The sequence below is a fragment of the Bubalus kerabau genome, chromosome 20, assembly GCF_029407905.1.
Source record: "Bubalus kerabau isolate K-KA32 ecotype Philippines breed swamp buffalo chromosome 20, PCC_UOA_SB_1v2, whole genome shotgun sequence".
NCBI classification, from domain to species: domain Eukaryota; kingdom Metazoa; phylum Chordata; class Mammalia; order Artiodactyla; family Bovidae; genus Bubalus; species Bubalus kerabau.
This window is the reverse complement of record NC_073643.1, coordinates 13,476,128-13,491,829: the sequence shown is the minus strand read 5'-3', so window position 1 is coordinate 13,491,829 and position 15,702 is coordinate 13,476,128. Positions and strand designations below refer to the sequence as shown.

At 52.0% G+C, this 15,702-nt stretch overlaps 1 protein-coding gene across 1 annotated transcript; it reads right to left on the bottom strand.

Annotated features, from left to right (window-relative positions):
• Nucleotides 1–3,134: 3,134 nt before the first annotated feature.
• On the bottom strand, nucleotides 3,135–14,822 carry SLC22A14 (solute carrier family 22 member 14). The gene is made up of 10 exons (XM_055558578.1): nucleotides 14,310–14,822; nucleotides 13,521–13,624; nucleotides 13,159–13,313; nucleotides 12,037–12,205; nucleotides 8,686–8,806; nucleotides 8,314–8,411; nucleotides 7,842–8,056; nucleotides 6,039–6,192; nucleotides 5,222–5,425; nucleotides 3,135–3,279 (listed from the first exon to the last, which is right to left on the bottom strand). Exons 1-10 carry the CDS (start codon nucleotides 14,820–14,822, stop codon nucleotides 3,135–3,137), a joined length of 1,878 nt encoding a protein of 625 aa, XP_055414553.1.
• Nucleotides 14,823–15,702: the final 880 nt, after the last annotated feature.

The following is a 15,702-nucleotide window of genomic DNA, read 5'->3' as shown; positions in this document are numbered from 1 at the left end:
TTTGGGCCAGAAAACGGTCTACTATATGCATGTATCACCCTACAGCCACCAGGGTGACCCTTGTGGAAGGCAAAACTGACTCTGCGTCCACTGCCTAAAAGCTGGCAGAAGCTCCTCACTGCCCTCAGGATAAAGACACAGCCTGACCTCGGCCTACGTGCGTGCCCACATCTCAGCTCCAATGACCCACATTTCAAGCCCTCAACAGCCTTATCTGGCTAGTGGCTAGACTATGGTCTGTTAAAATACACAATGCCAAACTCTAGGTTATATTAGCCATTGATTAGATAAACAAATGGGCTTCCCTAATGGCATCTGGTCCCATCACTTTATGGGAGGTAGATGGGGGAACAGTGGAAACAGTGTCAGACTTTATTTTTGGGGGGCTCCAAAACCACTGCAGATGGTGACTGCAGCCATGAAATTAAAAGACGCTTACTCCTTGGAAGGAAAGTTATGACCAACCTAGATAGCATATTCAAAAGCAGAGACATTACTTTGCCAACAAAGGTCTGTCTAGTCAAGGCTATGGTTTTTCCAGTGGTCATATATAGATGTGAGAGTTGGACTGTGAAGAAAGCTGAGCACTGAAGAATTGATGCTTTTGAACTGTGGTGTTGGAGAAGACTCTTGAGAGTCCCTTGGACTGCAAGGAGATCCAACCAGTCCATTCTAAAGGAGATCAGCCCTGGGTGTTCTTTGGAAGGACTGATGCTAAAGCTGAAACTCCAATACTTTGGCCACCTGATGCGAAGAGTTGACTCATTGGAAGGGACTCTGATGCTGGGAGAGATTGGGGGCAGGAGGAAGAGGGGACGACAGAGGATGAGATGGCTGAATGGCATCACCGACTCGATGGACGTGAGTTTGAGTGAACTCCGGGAGTTGGTGATGGACAGGGAGGCCTGGCGTGCTGCGATTCATGGGGTCGCAAAGAGTCGGACATGACTGAGTGACTGAACTGAACTGAATTGAATGGTTCAGAGATAGAGAATCTGCCTGCAATGAGGGAGACACGGATTCGATCCCTGGGTCGGGAAGATTCCCTGGAGAAGGAAACAGCAATGCCCTGCAGTATTCTTGCCTGGGGAATCTTATCACACAGAGGAGCCTACTGGGCTACAGTCCATGGGGTCGCAAAAGAGTCAGACACTACTTAACAACTAAACAACAGCAACAACAGATAAGCAAACTAGGTCCTATCTGCAAGTGACCGACAAATCCCGGCCGCCTAAGGAATATCTAAGTGAGGTAGGGGTGTTCTAGATCTTCTGCCAGTCACATCTGTGGCCACCAGCTCTTTCGACTCTGCCCCATCAGTTTTCTCTGTCCGGACCCATGTCTTCCTCCTGTTCCCTGCAGCACTGGCTGAATCCTTGCAGCAAAGAAATGTGAGATGAGGCGTTGAAACAGAGCAAATGTGTGGGCCATCACAGCTCACAGACAGGCCTCTCCCAGAAGGAGCAAGGGAGGCCTTTTAAAATACCCTGTCATCCTGTAAGCAGAAACTTCAAGAGATCTTTTTTCCTGGGCCTTTCAAACCCCTCTTTGGAGGCAATCCTGGGAAACGGGGTAAAGAACAGAGAAATCAGAAAATGATGCCTTTATACATTTAGAATGGATAAATAGCTAGGTCCTAGTGTATAGCACAGGAAGCTATATCCAACATCCTGGGATAAACCATAATGGAGAAAAACATTAAAAAAAAAAAAAAAGAATGTGTATATGTGTATAACTGAGTTACTTTGCCCTACAGCAGAAATTAGCACCACATTGTACATAAATCAACTATACTTCAATTAAAAAAAAAAGAAAATGGTACTTTAAGATGGAGTCCTGGACACTAGCTTCTTACTGGCCTCAAGTTTGGGTGCCCTGCTGCCCAGCACTCCAGCCCCTGCCCAGGGGCTGAGGTTCCATGAAAACACTCTCTCCTTCCTTCCCACAGAATCTCTGGGGAGTTAGCACCTCCCTGCAAACTGATAATGATCTTCCAAATAAACTCCTCTCCTGGGGAGGAGAGAGTAGAGCCCAGCTAACTGCTAAGTCACTTCAGTCGTGTCCAACTCTGTGCGACCCCATAGACGGCAGCCCACCAGGCTCCCCCGTCCCTGGGATTCTCCAGGCAAGAACACTGGAGTGGGTTGCCATTTCCTTCTCCAATGTGTGAAAAGTGAAAGTGAAGTCGCTCAGTCGTATCTGACTCTCAGCGACTCCATGGACTGCAGCCTACCAGGCTCCTCTGTCCATGGGATTTTCCAGGCAAGAGTACTGGAGTGGGGTGCCATTGCCTTCTCCAAGTAGAGCCCAGGGCCTGACCCAAATGTTTCTAGGTCTGACCAGTGGATAAGGAATCCTGGGCCCTGCCTGGAGGAGCCCCTACACTGACTGGGAAGGCAGACTCACCTCCAGGGCAGCCGGGACTGTGAGCTGGGGTTTGAGGATTATCCTAAGGGTGGTGGAGGTCAGAGGTCAGTTGGGATGGAATCATCAAGGAAGACACAGCCCTCCCCTATCCACAGGATGAGAGTGAGATAGGTAATCCCCAAGAGGCGTTTGGGAAAAGCAAAGGAAAGATGGCGTGAGAAAGCCTTGTGCCATGGCACAAAAGGGAGACCTTCTCATCATTCCTTTACCTTCCATCCCTCCCTTGACAGGTGCGCACACAGGGGCGGGCCTGTGGAATCTGTCCCCAGCCTACACCCGAAGCAGGAAGCCCAGCCACACTAGTGGACACCTGAGCTGAAGGATGTGGGCAGCGTGGAGGCAAGTGCTGCCCTTTTCCAGTCCTGGCCCTCACAGATGCGACCCACCCCCACACCCCAATCAGATGACTCCTCGCTGTTCCCAGAGGCCAGCGGAAACATCAAGGACCACTCTCCTCCAGGCTTGGGCCCCTGGGTCCTCTGGACACAGTGAATTTTGACCTAGTCATCTCAAGTGAAACATGGTACCTTTATTGGAATGAATCACACACTAGCTCCCTGAGAGGTGGGAGGGCTGGCCTTGGAGCAGGACTGACCCTGCCCCCCAAGTCAGAATAGGCCTAGAATTCACAGCCCCATATCCAGCCACTCAGCTCCCACCCGAGGGCATGCGGGGCCTGGTGCTCAGTCCTCCTCCTTGTCTACTGTCTATTCTTTAGATTGCAAAGACGGGCTGGAGAGGCCATCGTGGTCTATGCTTGTCAACCTGGCATTGAGAATGGTGTTCTTGGCCGCTTCCTCCGTCACATCGTCACTCAACATGTCCTCATTCGAGAGTTCCTCGCTTATGCTCCTGGAGAGACCGTTGGAGAAAAAGGCTGAGCTGCATCCTTTTAGGAGCTGAGAAAACAGGCCAGGCCTGGCTCTGTATTCCTGAGAGGCGGGGCTTTCCCATGCCCTGGTGGGTCCCCAGCCAAGCTTCTGCGTGAGCCTAGGAGGGGTCCTCGCCTCCAGAACAGGCCTGTTGCGTCTCCCAACCCTGGTCAAACCCTTCGCTCTTCTGCATCTTTGGGATGCCATTTACCATCTTCATCACTGGCATTTACTGGGCACTTGCCTTGTGCCACTGTGCCGACCACTCTACTATTTATTTATTTAATTTTGTTTTTTGGCCTCACCACACGGCTTGCAGGATTTTAGTTCCCTGACCAGGGATGGAAGCCCAGGTCCTTGGCAGTGAGATCACAGAGTCCTAACTACTGGAATGGCAGGGAATTCCCACCAACCCCTTCATTTGGCTTTAACCTTCCCAATTCCTATGAGAGAGGAAGGCTAGGGTCTATGTCTTTACCTCTCTGTGCCTCAGTTTCCTTATCTGTAAAATGAGGGATAGTGACAGGACCTGCCTGTCACTACTGCATGTGGTGACTGTTAGGACAAAGGTGGAAAGGCATGCAACGAGAACAGGCCCTGACACATGGGAAATGCTCCATGCACGTTATCATCCCATGTTGCAAATACTGAATCTCAGAGGTAGTAAGTCACCTCCCTGTGCACATGCTGGCAAGTGTGAGCAGGGATAGAGCTCCAGGCTCCCTGGCTCTGGAGCCTGTGCTTTTAGTTACCATGCTGTCCCTCTGCTGCATGCCAGTCCCCCTCTCTACAACGGACCAAACGCCTATTCATCCTTCAAAGCCCTACTCAAATATCCCTTTTTCTGGGAAGCCTGCCCCAAATCCCTAAAGTAAAGCTCCTCCCTCCTGGGGTTCCTATAGGTCCTATATATTCCTGTGTCAGAGTCCATTGGTGAAAACTGTTTGCATATCTGTCTCCCTTGCTCAAGCCTGGGAACCTCTTACCTCTGACAGCCCAGCTCTGGTACCATGCCTAGCTCAGGGGCTGTCAATGAGAGTTTGAACAAGGAGACAAGGGAAGTAGGCTGATGGTGGGGGGGAGGACTGAGGAAGCCAGAGGCAGAGGCCCCTGTGCTCTGAGCAGAGGGCACTGGAAGACATCAGGCAGCCTCTGCCCCCCTCTGTTGCTCAGGTCCAGGGAGAGCTTGTGGGCTCTGCTGGCCTAAATCCTAGGAGGAGTGTTTCTACCAATCCTGACAAGCCTTCTCCAGGGGCACTTCAGAGACCAGAGACCAGAAAGTCCATAAAGCAGTTGAGTGGAGCCCATTTCCCAAGCGGGGTCCTGGGCTACTGGGGCCAAGAGGCCAGAGTCATAAATCAAGACTGGGTCCCTTTGGTGACTTCCCGGGCTGCCCACTGGTTAAGAATCCACACTACCACTGCAGGGTGTGTGGGTTCAATGCCTGGTCAGTGAACTAAGATCATCCATGCTGTGCGGTGGTATGGGCAAAAAAAAAAAAAATCATAATAAAAGACTGGGTCCTTTTTGAGGAACTGGGAGTTCAGAAAGGAATGGAGAAGTACTCAGAAAGCTGATTCCAAGCCAGTCCTCTGTGCCTTGGGAGGGGAGGAAGCCCAGAGCATCACCACGGGCGTCACCCCAGTGTAGACAGGCATCAGGGGGATGAGGAAAGAAGAAGGTCTGCCCCACGCTGGGTCAGGAGAGCCAGACAGGATGAGAGCTGGCAGAGGCTGGGCTGGACCAAGGCAGGTGGCAGCACCCAGGAGAGCGAGGGAGTCTGTGTGAGTACAGAGTAGCCTTTGTATCATAGGCCTTCTGGTAGCAGGGCGGGGATGGATAGTGTCTGACATGCTCTCATGGCCAACAGCTTGAAAACCAGGCCCTGTTCTGGCCAGAGCCCAGAAGCCACACACACTCACCTTGTATGTGGGGCAATGTGCTCCAGGGTATCAGGCAGGGGCTGATCTTGCGTTTCTGGCATACTGGAGCAGTAGAACAAAGCCACGAGGGCCGAGAGGCAGCAGAGAACGATGGCTAAGATGGCAATGTTCTGGCTGACGAGTGTCAAAGAAGAGATGCCTCCAGCTGCCCAGACCAGAGACACTAGACCCAGACCTGTTGCCCTGGAAGGGGAGGTGAGAGTTCATTTGGAGGCTTTTGGGGCCCAGCGACTGGACTGGGTGGGAAAAGCAGCTTCCCAAAATCCCACACCCTCATCTCTACCCTGTCCAACTCACTGTGCAACCTTGGAGAATTTAGTTCCTTGTTATTGCAAGGTAGGTAGTAATTTTTTATGGAGCCAGGAGTGGGAGAATTATAAGGCTCATACACCGTAGTGTGGGTGTGCGAGGGTAGGTGGGCAGGGGGGTACTACGGCCATCATCAAAGGTTCCTCTGGAGAAGGGCCTGAACCCTAGAGTGGCCCAGACACGGTTTAGGCAGGCAGTGCGAGTCAGGGACCAGAGTCAGACAGCCTAGTCCAAACCCCACGCTTGCCATCTGCTATGTCTGACCTTGAGCCAGTACCCTTACCGCTCTGATTTCATGTCTGAATTAGGGTTGATGATGGTGTTAGGGGGACATTCTGGATGACAGCTAAATGGAGTAACCCTTGTAAATTGCTGTGCAGGGTGCCTGTCACCAGGTGAATGCCCAGTCTCAGCTGCTGTTATTCATTCTGTTATTGCCCACCCCCGACCATACCCCGCCCCCACCATCACCCACCAGGCCCCCTACCTGAGGACAGTGGGGAGGAGTTCAGAAGTGTAGATGTAGAACATGGTGATGGAGGCGGCCAGGTTGAACTCTCCAAACAAGGTTATCAAGATCACGAGGGATTTGAACTCTGTGGCCAGACAATGCAGCCACCTGAGTCTGTGGCCACCCTTCCCTCGGGGCAGGCTGGGGAGGTCTGCCCACTGGCCCTCCCTCAATCCCCCTCAGAAGGCATCTGGACAGTCCACCCCCACCACCTGGTCAGCTGGCCAGCAGACTCAGAGAAGGGTCAGTCTGCTAGAGGGAATCAGTACATCAGCAGGTAGAGCTGGTCAGTAGATGGGGCCCGTGTGGGCTCTCGGCCAGCATCCACTGTGTGGACTCTGCTCCTGCATCCCTGCCTCCAGGCTCTCTGTGATCCTCCACATGTTCACCGAGGCCCAGCTTCCCCCGCCCCACCGCCTGCTCCTTCTGGAGCATCCATTCAGCCCCAGGCCGGCACCCTGTGTGCCTGGCTGCCTGCTCAGGCCTCTCCCCACTTCTCCTTCATTCTCTGCCAGGTAGAGAGGGGCAAGGGGGCATTTAGTCCCCAGGGCCTGAATGGCTAGACATTCCAGGATGCCCAACTCTGGGGAGCCAGATTATACATTGGAAGAGGCAGAAGTGATTTCGGGAAAGCCCATTCTTCAGGTCTAGGGGAGTTGAACCCAGGCTCACTGACCTGGAGCCAGGAGTTCCAGCTCCTCCCCTACCAGCCTCTGCGGGACCCTGCCCTCGGCCTCCTGCCCGTGCCCAGCTCCGGGTCTGGCTTCACTTGGCTCCGGGATGAAACTGGAGACCTAGTTTTATTTACTGGGGATTTTCCTCCTAGTCTGTCTAGTTTCAGACAGTTCTGCTTAACTCATTATAGACCCACATTTTAAAAAAACCACTGAACAATAGAAACTGAATAATGGCTTTGTTTCTTCTGTTTTGTTTTAACCAGTCAACACTGCCAACAGCAGGAGAGGGAAAGAAAGGGTCCAGGTCAAGACACACAAAATTGCAGCCCCCAGGGAGAGTAAGGGAACGCCATGAGGCAGATCCTGGACACAGCCTCCCTGACCCTGGCCCCAGAGGCTGAGGGGGCTCCTGTGGTACCCATTCTGATCAGGTGAATGAATGCTGACATCTTAATGTCCACATCTCAGCCTTGCCACATTCTGCCAGCCTGGTGACCTGGGGCATATGCATTGTTCTAGGACTCTGCAATTTTGAAAATTTTGAGAGTCCGCCCTCCCGTTTCCTTCCCTGGTTCTGAACTGACAGGGCACGGGGCATGGGGCCCCCCTGGGAATGAGTGGCCTCCATGCAAGAATTGTTCCTGAGAGTTTGGCCCAGTGTTATGCTCAGTCTTCATTGTGCTGTTGAGCTTTTCCTGGTGAGGCTACAGATGACAGAGGGCTGGGGTGGCAGTTGAAGACTACTTCTACTGCCTCTGTTCGCATTTGATTATTGATGTGGGTAGGACTCGAGGGGAAGAAGACTGCCTGCTCTCCTGCCCAAGGACGATTCCTCTGAACAGCACCTCTTCCCCTCCCAGGGCCCTGGGACCTTCCAGTGCCCTGTCCTGGGAGGCCCCTCTTCACCCATTCTAGAGAATGGTTCCCTTCTCAGGAAGTGCTAGGGCCACTATAGGGCTGGCGGGCTGTGGATGCAACAGGCTGACCCCCAGGGTGTTGTGTTGGCTGGATAGGGGCAGGAGGCACGAGGTAGGGATTCGAGGAAGCTAGAAGGTTGGGGGGTGTCATCAGGGAGGCGGAAAGGGGGTTGTGGAGGCTGTACCTGATGGGAGCATAAAGCTAAGGAAGCACATGATGGCGCCTTGGAACAAAGTCACAATCAGTGTTCGTCTCCTCTTCAACTGCTCGATGAGAAAGATGCAGCAGAGCCGGGCGGGCACCTCCATCATGCCAGGAATCAGTTGTGTGAGGTAGATGTCCACACCCAACTCCTTTATCTTGAGGCCCAGCATGTAATAATTGCAACCGACGGCAAACCTGGAATTAATTACCGGAAGAGAGAGACACTCCGAGAAAGACACATGGAAAGCCAGGGCCAGGAATAAAGACAGGCAGAGGAGAGCATGGCAGGGCGGCCATGGAGGACAGGAACAAACACAGAGATCTGGGTTCTGCGGGCTGCACCAGGGTTCTCAGGCCTTGCTCTCCCACCAGCCCCCCAACATCTATTCTCTCCCTGGATCCCTGAAGTGCAAGCCCGTTTGCAGTCCCCGCCGCTAGCCCTGGGTACTCACCATATGCTGCACATCACCAAGGTCAACTTGCGGAGGTCCTTGTTGCTATAGAAGTCCAGGATAGAGGCTGAAGCCACCTTCTTTCCAGGCAGTTGCAACTACAGGACAAGCAGGACCGGCCACAGGCAGGGCCAAGACCCCAGCTTGCTCCCCGCCAGCGGGACTCACGAGGTCCCTTGCCCTCTGCCTCCCAGGGCCAGCCTGGACTCTGGCTTTTCCCTGGCAGGGTTCCATTTTGCCATCACTCTTCTCCTCAAGCAGTGGGCTGGGGACACCCTCTGGGCCGAGGTCCCACCTGAAAGGATGAGGAGGGAAGAGGCCCCTACGTAGCCCTCCTGCCCAGGCCCCGACTCCAGGCCAGAGGTCTCTTACCTTATCCAGCAGACTTAAAGGAATGGTCTTTTTGTTCACACCAGCTGCATAGCACAGCACTTGCTTGGCCTCCTCCAGCTTCCCTTTCATTATCAGCCACCGTGGGGACTCTGGAAGAATCCTGCATGGTCCATCCCTCTCTTACCCATCACTCCAAGATGGCCCCATCCCAGCCTCAGCCGTGGCCATTCTGTTCCAGCATGAGGTGACTCAGATGTTGGAGGCTTTGCAGGTGACCATTATCTTTGGACTCCCATACCCACTCCTGCCCAAGCCATTCTACAGTATCCACTGCTGCTCAGTGACACCCTGGCCACTGGCTGCTTCTGCACCACAGCTTCTGTCCCCCTCAGCCACCTCTAACAGCTATTTTCTATCTTAGGGGTTGTCCCCACCTGCCCAGACATACTGAGGCCACTTCCCTCTGCATCCACATCCTCTGTTAGAGCCTCGTTCTCGTAGTTGGGGATTCTCCTGTTTCCTATCTCCTAATAGCCTGGAGAGTATGGGAGACAGGACCCCAGTTTTGACTGCAGGGCCCAGTGCCTGCCTGGATGAATGGAGGTCTCTACTCCGGCCCACTTCCTCCTGGTTACATCTCCCGTTGCCTTTGACCTCAAAATAACCCTAGGTCCTTGGTTCTTCCTAATCCTTCCAAGTTGAAGAACCTACACATTTTAACATTTAGAGCACTTCTTAAGTGTCCTTATATTATCAGTCTGTTAATCCTCTGCCCAACCCAGATCTAGTATGACTATTCCCAATGTATTCTCAGCCTCAGGGTCTAGTGGCTTGCCCAAACTCACAGAGGCGGAGCTAGTATGAACCTCAGTCCCCTGGAAAGGCACTCTCAACAAAACTTTGCCATCAGCCCCTGCCGATTTCTTGTAACTGTCCCTCTTCCTGCCCCAACCTGGACCCTGTGGCTGGCCACTGTACACACACACCCAGGACTCTAGAGACAACTTCATCCCCTCTACCTGCCCCTGCTCCTGTTCCCCACCCCCTGCAGTCCCCCAAGGGGCCAGCAACCAGTCACCCTGTTATCCTCCTCCATTCTAAGGCTACAAAACTGTCCTCAAGTCATTAAACTGGGATGTCTCCAAAAAGATGGGAGATTGACCATATGCCTACTAAAATAGAGGAGTGAGGAGCTTCCTTGGTGGTCCAGTGGCTAAAATTCCATGCTCCCAATGCTCGAGTTTGAACCCTCGTAAGGGAACTAGTCGCTCAGTCATGTCCAAATCTTTATGAGCCCATGGACTGTAGCCCACCAGACTCCTCTGTACAAGGGATTCTCCAGGCAAGAATACCAGAGTGGTTGCCCTTTCCTTCTCCAGGGGATCTTCTGGACCCAGGGGTTGAGCCTGATCCCCCAAGCTGCAACTAAGAGTTTGCATGCCACAAGGAAAATGGAAGATCCCGCATGCTGCAACTAAGACCCGGCACAATCAAATAAATTAATAATAAATTTTTTTTAAAAAAAGAGTGAAAAAAGATACCAACCCTCAAGTAGGAGAGATGGGAAGAAAGATTTAACAAGTACATGAAGCCCAGAAGTGGATGAAGTGGGCCGACTGAGTAGGCAACGCCCCTGCCACACAGCTGGAGTAGCGAGAGGTCAGAGAACCTTGCTCCTGGCTTCAGAGGACCCTGGGGACCCCAGTCCTCAGATGTGGAATAGTTGGCACTGAAAGCATAGGAGAGGCTGAAACTGAGGAGGACCCTGTGAGGATCCTGGGTTGGAAACCTTTCTGGGCCCCCCGTTTCTTGTTTGTAGGGAACAGACTCCAACCTCCATGAATGTCCCTGAATTCCAATGGACTAGTCAGGGAAGGGAGGGGATGCAGAAACAAGGAAGGAGCAGCCAAGAAACAGCAGTGCAGATTTGGGGCAGGGTCCTGGCTCAGCCTCAAGGGATACACATAACAATATCTTCTGAGTTCTTTATAAAGCCCCCAATAAATGGAAGCTGTCAGCATTCTTCATTCCAAAGAAGACTACCTAAGGCCCAATTAAAGGAACCAGAGAAGTTCATCAAAAGATTACTTGAGGACTTCCGTGGTGGTCCTGTGGCTAAGACTCTGTACTCCCAATGCAGGGGGCTGGGTTTGACTCCTGGTCAGGGATCCCACATGCCACAACTAAAAAGATCCCATGTGCTGCAACAGATTTGGCACAGCCAAATACTTAAAACAAACAAACATATATATTTTTTTTAATTTTTTTTTAATATTACCTGAAACCAGATTAGAGGAGTATTGGTCCTGCACATACCCTAATCTTATCAGCAACTCCGCCCTTGAACCATTACTATAAAACTTCTCATTGAATCCTCTAAGGTTGGGACACAGTTTCTGGGGCAGGAGCCTGCTTGACCCCTCTTTTGTCTGGGAAAGCAGTAAGGCTTATTCTTTTCTGTTTCACTCAAAACTGTCTCTAAGATTTGATTTAGCATTGGTGCACAGAGACTGAGTTTTCAGCATCAAGGGTGAGGAAGAAGGGAAATGAAATGAAAAAATGAAATCAGAGAAAAAAGGAAGAATCAAATATAACATGGAACTTTTTTACCTGAAATTTCAGCTGAATTCCTAAAGCTGTTAAGAATGTCTGATAACCTCACCTTCTAAAGACAGGTATTACCACCTTCAGGACAGCACTTATTATTAAAAAAAAAAAACACCACGGCCCAGTGGCCATCTTCCTTTGCCAACTAGAAAGGCTAGAAATTTCCTGTTCGTGGAAGTGAGAGAGTCTTGAATCTCTTTCCCTCCCCATGTTGCTCATCTACTCATGAAAGACACAGTCTTCAAGTCATCTACTCAAGCCTGATGAAAGGCACGGTCTTGGAGAAAGGGAGTCTGTCCTTACAAGATGATCCTTGCTTCACCCAGAACTGCCAAAGCCTTAACACGGTGATTTCAGTTTCCCCCCTCTCTGCCTTCTCTTCTGTTCCTCTCCTTTTGCCACCTGGATGACTCTATTTTTTCAGGGCCTCCTCACTCCTCAACCTCCTTTGGCTCCACAGAAGCCACCACAAGGTCACCAGGACCGACAGATGCCTCTCACCTTTCTTGCCTTCAACTCTGACCACTCCCTAATCCTTAAACTCTTGCCTTTCAACATTTTTTTCTTCTGGTTTTCTGACCACCTCTCTGACATCTCTTTGAGGATCTCCTCTGATGGCATTAATGCTGGAGTTCCAGAGGGTCTGCCCTTGTCTCTTTCTCCTCTCATATACTTTCTCCCAGGGAAAATCCCATGCACTCCAACGCTTCACGGACTCCCCACCCTCCTAGTCTCCAGCCCATCAGACCCATCCTTGTGCATGTCCTATATTTGTTTGCTCACCAGATATAGCAGATGAGGGGGAATATAGGTGTTCCCCCCACCAGAAACAACAGCCGCCAGTGGGGAAGGCTGTAGGCAAGTCCTGTCAGGAAAACGACTCCCATGGCGAAAAAGCAGTGTCCCAGGATGAAGGCGTAGGCCCGGTACATGCCCATTAGCCACTCGGTGACTATGCGGAGGACAAAATCGTAATCAGCTCAGGGTTCACAAGGCTGCCCTCACACCCAGGCTTCTGAGATGCCCCAGCTCTGCTCAGGGACTGGTGTTCTCCTGCCTGCTTGGGATCTGGGTCTAGAGACAGCACTTCAAAGCCACAGAGAGTGCCTAAGTGTCCCCAGGGCACATTGCAGGCCCTCGCCTGAGCTCCCAACCACAGAGGTAGCCTCCACTTTGTCCTCAACCTGGCAGTTCCCTCTGAACACCTCCTGCCTGACCACACACCTTTCACTGAGAAGGCCTGGTCCTGGGCACAGGACTTCACATGTGGCCCGACACACTCAAGGCGTCACTGTCCTTGTCTTTGTGCATCAGTGCTTTGGCCACTTAGAGCTCAGCCTCAGTGGAGGACCCAGTTCCTTCTGGCTGGGACTCTGGAAATTTCCCAGTGGGGAAGCGGGAGCAGAGTTCCCCAGCAGGTTTCACACAAGGCCATGGCAGCAATAAATGTATGGGTGCGTGGGAGTTTTGCATCACAGGTTGGGGGTGGGGGGCAGAAATCCCAGCTCTTTCACATAATAACTACCGTGTGACTCTGAGCAAGTTGGTTAACTTCCCAAGGTTCAAATATCTTCCTCAGCTAAAGGAATAGCAGAATAGTCCCTGCTGAATAGACAGTTGCCAGGATGAAAGGAGTCAGTACGTGCTTACTAGCGACCTGGGCTTTCTTAAGAGTTGAATAGGCATAAGCCATGTAGGTGAAGCAGGGAGTGTGAAGGGGCGGGGGATGTGCGGGGTACCAGGGGATGATGGTGCAAGGGCAATGTGAGCACAGATTTTCTGGCATCCCTCAGCCTCCACTGGCTGCCAGGTTGGGCCACAACCCTAACTGTCCGGTGGGTTCCCAGCAGGTGCGCGCCGGCCCCACCCCCTTCCCAGCGCCCCGCCCCCAGCGCCCCGCCTCACGTAAAGCCGAGCTGCTGATGGCGTAGCCCACCACGGCCTGTGACACACAAAAGCGGAAGAATATATACTGGTTAAAGCTGCTGACAAAGGCTGTCCCGAAGCCGAAGATCATCAGCTCCAGCAGCGACAGCAGGATGGTGGGGTAGCGGCCCAACCTGCAGGAGTGGAAGGGCGCTTGCGCCGAGACCGTGGATCTCTGCGGGTGGCCCCACTCCGCACTCAGGACCAGATCCTGAGCCGTCCACCCGCCTCTGGAGTGCCCCTACCCTTGCCTCCCTTAAATTGAGACTCATTGGCTCTGAATGGCCACGAAGAAGAGGGAGGGATGTCCCAGGGCCCAGAGGAAACTCCAAAAGACTTACTTGTCAGTTATGAACCCGAAGAGGAAAGCCCCCGTCAAGAGCCCAGCCAAGAACATGGTATGCACGATTTCGTTGTTTGGCTCCCCGCCACACACCAAGTCAAACTGGGGGTTATATGCAGGGATTGGCCACAGGCCTCCACCCAGGGCCTTCTAGGTCCAGAGACTGAGCCTCCACCCAGGGTGGGCTTTTAGGCAAAAGGGGCCAGGGGCAATGGCAGGTAACTTGTGTGCAGCAGGCCTCAGCTGTGTTACCTCTGCATCCCACCTACATCTAGCAGACTCTAGGAATTAGGCCTGGAGAGAGAGACTGGAGACACAGGCCAAGAAAAGGGATAGATGGACAGGTGACTGAGCAAAGGCCAGAATCACCAAAGACTCTTTCCCAAATACAGATGCTAGGCTCCAGGGTAGAGAATCAGATTGGGCAGACCTATGCTGTGAAAGGGCCAGGTTAACAGCTTAGGCTGAGAAACTGTTAAGAGGTACCAGATCAAAGCTGTTCTTTCCCCAGTTCTCTAACTTTTGTGATTTTTGAAGGCAGAGCCACAACTCCAGAAGCAATTTCCTGGACAGATGGCAAACACCACCACCTGCCCATACTCCCCAGCCTACTCTAGCTTCCTGGCTAAGATTGGTAAGCCTAGGGCTGGGCAGAAAGAATCCTGTTTCTGCCCTGGCCAAATGCTTCACCTTTGTGGGTCTCAGTTTTCCCCCCACTGTTCAGTGATGGTGAAGGCACATCTCTGGGGCCCTGGGGTAGCTTCAGACAACTCAGGACAAGGCATACCTCATTTATCAGTGACCGCCTCTTGATTTCAGGATAGATCCACCCATTTTGACATGAGTCTGTGTGATTGAGGCCAAATTGGATGATAGAATGCAGATCCCATTCCACAGGCACGTACATGAGGCAAGTCAGGAAACTGCCATTGGGTGCACGGGGCAGGGTCAGATTCATCTGCTCAGCCTCTGTCAAGCTGCTGTCCACTGCCAGTATCCAGCTGGTGTTGCAATAGGGCTTTTGGGGTGTGAACAAGAAAGTATCAGCAAACATGAAGAAGGAGGCCAAGAAGTTGGGAATGAAGTTAAGGGCCACCAGCCTCCGCTGGAATGTGCCAAACTCCCCCACCACATCCATAATGTTGGCTAATCTATCATCCTGGGCATCTATGGCCCTCAATCGCTGTAATAGCATATCCAGAGAACAGGAACGGGGGCTTTCTGCTCCGTCATGTTGGTGGAGGTTCCTGGGATGAGGATGGGATTTGAACTCTATCTTGAGGCTGTTTTCCTTTGCCATCTCTGCAAAGAAAGGATGCAGCTCAGTCTTCACTGACACCACTTTTCAGAACATCAGAGGCCAGTGTGGGAGCCACTGGCCAGAAAGTGGCCTCTGGCTTGAAAACAGTTTGGATCCCAACCTCGATGGCCTCTGTAGTTCCCTCCTCTGTTTCGGAAATTTCTTAATTTGTCCCCCATTGTCCCACCCTTTGGTGACTTGTAGAACACTTAAGATTTTTTAATGTGTTAGAAAATGCTCTGTTATCATGAATGGCTAAGTCCTGAGGAGCTCCCCTGAAACTTCCCCACAGTAGAAACTTTGTTTACACACATACACACACACACACACAAGCTGAGGCACCACCAGTCTTGCAAAAGATAGGAGATGTCTCCGGGATCGTTGCTTAAAAAAAATGTTTTTTGGCTTAGAAGTAGCCATGAACTGAGGCCAAGATGGGTGGCGAGAAGCCTTGGCTGCAGAGGTGGGGAGCCAGGAATGGTGCCATGGGGTGCCAAAATGGTAGGGTATTGGACAGCAGTAGCATGCCGAGCTGGAAAGGCACGCAAAGGGGAGGAGTGAGGTAGCAAAACTGACTGTAAGGATATTACCTTGGAACAGCAAAAAGGGAGTGGGGGGACCTAAGCTTAAAAGTCTGTTTTGAGCAGAAACCCTCAGCAGGGCTGAAGAGATCTTGGGTTGGGGTACCACTTGGCTTTCAGCAAAAGTAGATGCAAGTCTGCTCGGAAGGAAAGTTGCTCCAAACTAAGCTGGCAAGGCTCTCACAGATTAAGATGAAGCCAAGGACTCGAAACAAATATTATCAAATCCTTGAGACGTTAAGTCATCCTGAGAGTAGGAGGTGGAAGTTACAATTATGGAGACGGACTTACAATCAGAG

Bases quoted from the DNA above. Each gene is read 5' to 3' on its own strand.
- SLC22A14 (XM_055558578.1), bottom strand. From the start codon at position 14,822: ATGGCAAAGGAAAACAGCCTCAAGATAGAGTTCAAATCCCATCCTCAT. The intron at 13,314-13,520 runs GTAAGTCTTTTG...CCACTCCTGCAG, and splicing joins TTCGGGTTCATAACTGACAA to GTTGGGCCGCTACCCCACCA. The intron at 8,807-12,036 runs GTGAGCAAACAA...TGGACCATGCAG, and splicing joins CCCCTCATCTGCTATATCTG to GATTCTTCCAGAGTCCCCAC.